At 36.8% G+C, this 6,503-nt stretch overlaps 1 protein-coding gene across 1 annotated transcript in view; it reads left to right on the plus strand.

Moving 5' to 3' along the window:
• Positions 1–2,455, plus strand: part of LOC107667809 (receptor tyrosine-protein kinase erbB-4-like) — a gene marked incomplete at its 5' end in the record, with an annotated part of 116,162 nt that extends 113,707 nt beyond the window's left edge. The window contains one exon of the mRNA XM_016459524.1: positions 1,364–2,455. Within this exon, the coding sequence (XP_016315010.1) occupies positions 1,364–2,223 (860 nt within the window). The remainder of the gene's footprint in view (positions 1–1,363) is intronic.
• Positions 2,456–6,503: the final 4,048 nt, after the last annotated feature.

A 6,503-nucleotide genomic window follows, 5' to 3' on the forward strand; every position in this document is an offset into this window, starting at 1 on the left:
GATCGGCCACCTGCAGGATCCTCACATGCCATAGCCTAGTAGCCAGGACAAATTCTTTATGTTTACAGACGTGACATAATGATGCCGCAGCATGCTCGAATTTCCCGCGAAAACCTACCCATACCACTCAAATTAGAAAACATTATTATAAGATGACCGTTGTAAATCGGGCTAAAGTAAGGCGATAGTTTCGAACACTGTCTGGTTATGTACTTGCTCAAATATTGATTTCGGATCATTTTTAACCAAAAAAAGTTGCGGACTGCAGCTTTAATGAAAATTGTAGCTTAATAGTGTTGCTACTTTTGGTGACCATATTTACATAATTTTCAATTAAGTTTCATGTTCTTTTTAGGCCTTTATTCTGAAGATGTTCACATGAATATTCCTGTGCACGTAATCAGCCTATTCAGAATAAACTAAGACTGATGTTCTCATCTTGAAATACTAGAGATGCTTGCTCATTTATTATGCTGCATATTTATTATGCGAACAGTAATTTAATCAGCTCATTAATTCTCATTCATTTCCTGAATGATAACACACAAGAATGCGATGAATTGTAAAATGTAGGTCATGAGATGCATACAAATGTAGGCCACAATGTTCCTTCCTTCTCTTCAAAAACGCATTTCTTGGATAGTTCTGTCTGTGTCTAATATCACTCAGAATTATCTTGTTTGTACATGCACTGATTCATGAGTGCTCAGTTAAAGATGATTTATGTTGAATAAGGTATGACCCACAATTTGGATAAATACAATCATGTATTGCATCTTATGTGTTTGTGCATGTCAACACTATTGCTAGCAGTGTTGGGGAAAGTTACTTTTAAAAGTAATACATTACAATATTTGATTACTCCCTAAAAAACGAATTATATTATTTAGTTACTTTTTATGGAAAGTAATGTATGTTACTTTTGCATTACTTTTTAAATCTGGGCATGGCTTACTTGTTTTTAATATAAAAAGTTCTATATACACCAAAAGAGAAATTATTAAGCCTCAGGTTGAAGGAAATGTAAATTCAAAATTCACGTCTGTTCAGTAGAGACGCTCTTGTAACACTCTGGACTTCTTTCATTTAATTTAATATTATAGTCTTGTCCTTATTAGTGAAAATATATCAATTGTATTATTAGTTAGTGCACCTATATTTGTTTCTTGGATCAAAAGTTGACTAGTGTATTTCAAGTAGTCGGTGAGTTATGAAGGAAAATGTAAAAAAAAAAAAAAAAAAGTTACAGTTGCCCCCAATCTCCCCTACTACTTTGGTAACAATTTTTGTGGTGAGTGACAATGATTCTGTATACAGTATGGAGCTTTTGTCATTCTATTTTCAATGTCTTTTGTGTCTATAGACCATCTTAGTCCTGTTGAGGAGAATCCTTTTGTAAACCAACGGAAAAATGGAAATATTAATGCACTGGAAAACCCGGGTTACCACAGCACCCCTGATAGGAAACCCAAGGGAGAGGATGAGTATATCAACGCACCCCTTTACCTAAACACATACAATAACAGTAGTGATACAAACCAGGAGATTATGAGGAAAAATGGAGCTTCCATCCCGCTACAGATGACAATGGCAGCCAACACTGCAAGTAGTCACGTTATTCTCTCAACACAAACTGGGAAAGCCCACCACCATGGCCAGGGAACACATGTTCATTTTGCCGTTCCACCTGTTCAGCGCCCCCAAACCAGATCGATGAGCCAAAATGGCCAGCATTCCCATTCGCCACATGGTGCCGAATCCAATTCCTCTAGCATGTCTGGCAATCCCTCCTTGTTAACCCAAATCTCCCTTGTCAGCCAACAGATCCAACCTTGTCCTGCGAGTCAGTCCGGCTCTTCAACCCATCCGGCTCAAGTGGTAAAATCGGCAGTCACTAGTAAAAGTATATTCGGCCTTCCCGGCCACCTTGTCTATCCAGGTAACATGCTTCAAGCGGGTCATACTGGGACTGTAATGGCCGACAGTAAGTCGAAGAAGAACTTTGATTATCCTGACTACTGGCAGCATAGTCTACCGCCCAAGGTGACTCAGCCAAACCCTCAAGACCCAACGCAAGTGTGCAAAAGCAAACATCTCTACAGGCACAGCATCCGAAGTCGCATCGCCGTGGCTGACAACCCTGAGTATCTTTCTGAGTTTAACAAGAGACCGGGAACAGTTCTGCCACCTCCACCTTACCGGCACAGGAATACGGTAGTGTAATGACACAGTTCTAGAGAGCCAGATTCTCCTACCAGCACCGTACGATTAAATGGAATTACTGAATTCATGGAAAACTCCCAACTTCAGGAATTAAGGATGGAGACTTATCGGATGTTAAAGGGAACACTTATCAACCAAAGTGCCTCTAAACTATTCCAAAAACTATTCCATCTTTTCTATTCCAATAAATCAGAATGTAACCAGATGTGCATCCTTTAAAGGGATAATTTAACCAAAAATGAACATTCTGTCATCATTTATTCTCTGTCATGTTGCTCCAAACATACTTATGTTGAAACACAAATGAAGATATTTTTAATGAACCCTGAGAGATTTTTGTCCTTCCACTGAAAGTCCATTACACAGAGGAAAAAAACAAACAAACTAATTTGTTACAGCCAAATGTATTAGTTTTTCTTATTTTCCCAAAGACAAAAATTTACATTCCTACCAAGTAAAATGATTATTATAAACACCATATACATTTTGTTAGTCTGTTTAATTTAGTTTACTTACTATAAATAAAGATATCTTCGGAAGACCTTTATTGTGATGTCTCTTTAAAATATGCATAATCTTTTCTGTTATATACTAACAAAAACACCAAAAAAATAAATAAAACCCCCAATAATTTCTGCAGTCAGTAAAGTTAGCTAATATGTATTCTGCACATCGACACTTTGGTGTCAAGCAGAAATACTATTTAGGCTAAATTGTTTCCTTTATTTTGTATCTTTGGGGAGTGTTACTTGCTTTTAACCATGCCAGAACTGGAAACCATGATTTTCGATTAGTCCAATATAAAGATACAAACACATAGTAATTTCACTTTTATCAGTGTAAACCAAAACTTTGGCATTTAAAAAATGTTCATTAAGACATCATAAAATAAATCCATATGAATCAAATGGAAGCTCAGATGTGCTTGCTTGACCAATGAGGTTCGTTGAGCTTCTATTTACCATATTTGATGTGCTGTATTTATGTGCATTGATCTGTGTTTATATGTGAATAAAAGTCTAAATGAAACCATGTCATGAAGTATTCATGTCTTTTCAGAAGACTTGGATTAAACCACTCAATTCATATGGATTTCTTTTACGATCTCCAAGTTTTGATGGAAAGAACTTTCAATGGAGGGACATAAATCTCTCAGGTTTCATTTAAAATATCTTCATGTGTGATTCAAGATGAAGTCTTATGGGTTTGCAAGGGCATGAGGGTGAGTAAATGATGAAAGAATGTTCATTTTTGTGCAAACTGACTCTTTACTTCTCACCTCTGACTGTTTCTCCTACAGTTAGGACATTCATCGTGATATTGTGGAAACTGGTGTCCAACTTGACAAAAAGGTAAAGGTAAGGGAAAACAAGGGTGGGACAAAAAACACTTGCTCTTGTGTTGTTGGTTATTCTTAATTGTATTTTTTTTGTGAAAGGCAATTTAATTTATTATGGTTTATTTCTGGTTTTCTAAGTTTAGACCAACTGTCTTTTTGACCACTTACCGTCCATTCTGTATAGTAGCTGTATTCTCTTCCATTTTTTGACTGACGGACACAGATGCGTTACGAATCTAGGACTGCCCTCAAGAAAACTGGGGTACAGTAACTCTTGTATGTGAACGAGACAATGATGTGGATTGTAAATTGGCGTATCTTCTGGTACCATAGTGGATTTATTAATGGACTACACTGGTTGGATACTAATTATTTTCAATCATGTTCTTCTTCATGTTGTTTAAACTTACCAGTTTCCCCCAGTTTTGTACTCATATATAGAAATTATCAAATCTGACAGGCAGAGAAAGAGCACACGGGGCAGCCATACAGCTTCTTGAGCTAATGGGAAATAAGTGCCTTCCTCAGTGGCACAAAAGCATCGGTGGACGTGCCAGTGGTGTGATTTGACCTGGAATCTTTAACTGCTGTAAATATAAGTGAAACCAATTTGAATATTTACTACTGAGCCACCCATGTGCAAATAGACTCACCCAGAGCCGGGAACCATGCATTGAAAATGTTGTTGTATTTAATTAATCTAGTAATGAATTTAACGTCAAGAATGATATATTCTGGAAGGCAATATTACAGGTGATGGAGGGCACAATACAAACTCAAATAAACTACTGATCTCCAATGGAGAATTTTTCAGTGTACTGTAACAGAAATTACTTTTGTCTGAAATGTATCCTGCTCTCAGTGAGAGTGTGACCGTATTGTGACCAGGGGTAAACTGTTCATATGTTTTATAAACTGTAATGGACATTTGTGATTACTTATGTCAGTGTCATAGCAGATAAGAAGTTTGGTCCTACATGTACCATGCTAATATTATGAGACTTTGATTTGCTTCTGACTGAACAGCCATGGGAGATGTAGCTAGATTTGTTAGGCTTTTCTGTTGTATTCTTTTCTTTGCCTTGTACTTGTGTTTGTTTTGGGGCTATTCCAAAAGATGCATCTCATCCCTGTCGTAATTCTATTTGATGGAATGACACAATAAAGGTCTTGTTTGAGATTTTGAACTTGTTCTTACGTTTCTAGAGTCTGAGATTTGAGGGTCTTTTGTTGTTGCATGGTACAAGTCAAGTCAAGTCACCTTTATTTATATAGCGCTTTTAACAATACAGATTGTGTCAAAGCAACTGAACAGCATTAATTAGGAAAATAGTGTCAATAATGCAAAATGACAATAGTAAACACAAATTTTTCAGTTAAAGACAGTTCATCATTGAATTCAGTGATGTCAACATCCAGCTCAGTTTAAATAGTATCTTTGCAATCAAGTCAACGGTATCGCTGGAAATGAAGTGTTCCCAACTAAGCAAGCCAGAGGCGACAGCGGCAAGGAACCAAAACTCCATCGGTGACAGAATGGAGAAAAAACCTTGGGAGAAACCAGGCTCAGTCGGGGGGCCAGTTCTCCTCTGACCAGACGAACCAGCAGTACAGAAAAATCAATTTAAGACGTAATAAAACAGACGATGAACACTATTAACAGCAATTATTATATGATGCAATCAAACTTATAGCAAAATGTGGTAGTTCTGTATGTTGTTTCAGGGTTGGCATCATCTCTTCTCAGGTGTTCTGGATCCAGACTGAAGCTTGTGTACAAGCACCAGCTTGTTCACTACACTTTTCAGGTATAATCCATCATGTCTGAACTTGCTCTTACAAACAAGTAGGGTGGTGCTATCGGATCTCGCCAACCTCTCTTCCTTCGCCAGTAAGTAAGATTTGTACTTTTGCTGCTTCAGCTACTTTTTGTTTTAGTTTGAAATTACTATTATTTGAATTGATAATTAGGAAGCTACTGGGATGGAAAAGGACACATTTTTAATTAAAGGATTAGTTCACCCAAAAGTGAAAATATTATAAAAAACTTACTCACCCTCAGGTTATCCAAGATGTAGATGAGTTTTTTTTTTTTTTTCATCAGAACAGATTTGGAGAAATTTAGCATTACATCACTTGCTCACCAATGGATCCTCTGCAGTGAATAGTTGTAGATTATTGTGATGTTTTCATTGTTCACATTTTTATCCATTATATTGCTTTGTCCAGTGAAAAGTTATCCTGTCTGAATCAGGAGAGAAATATGAACAGATCAAGTATTGTTTAAAAGAGAAAACAGTCTAAAACCGTTTTGATGTGAGGATAACGGGATGGACTTTTTCACTGGATAAAGCATTATTGTGGATTACGGACTGGTATTTTGGCCTGAAGCAACGGTTTAATTTTGAGCACTTTTTTTTTTTTTTTTTTTTTTTTTTTGTCTTTTTTTTGGTCTTTTTTTTTTTAGATGTTAAGTCTTTGATTCAGAAAAGGAGATATTAAACAGATTGAGCTGCTCTTTTCCATGCAAACTCTCAAGCCTGAAAGGGGTCATCTGATGCCCATTTTCCACAAGTTGATATGATTCTTTAGAATCTGTAACATAGTTTGGTTAACATTTCTCAATGGTAGTGAAAAAAACACCTTTTTTACCCTGTCAAAAACAGCTCTTTTCAGAGCAAGCTGTTTTGTAGCATTTTCCTTTAAACTTCTTCTGTAGGTGAAGCTGGATCACGAATGGTTCATGCATTCCCTTCAGAAACAAATGTAATCCACTGTTTACACTGTGTTCTGTTGACACAGAACACCTCAATCGCTTAGGAGTCATTCTTGTCTACATCTGCTCCGGCGGTGAAACAATGGCGAACTGATGACCAGTGTTGGGGGTAACGCATTACAAGTAACGTGAGTTACGTAATCAGATTACTTTTTTTCAAGTAAC

Source organism: Sinocyclocheilus anshuiensis, unplaced genomic scaffold (assembly GCF_001515605.1).
Source record: "Sinocyclocheilus anshuiensis isolate Anshui unplaced genomic scaffold, SAMN03320099.WGS_v1.1 scaffold2433, whole genome shotgun sequence".
NCBI classification, from domain to species: Eukaryota; Metazoa; Chordata; class Actinopteri; order Cypriniformes; family Cyprinidae; genus Sinocyclocheilus; species Sinocyclocheilus anshuiensis.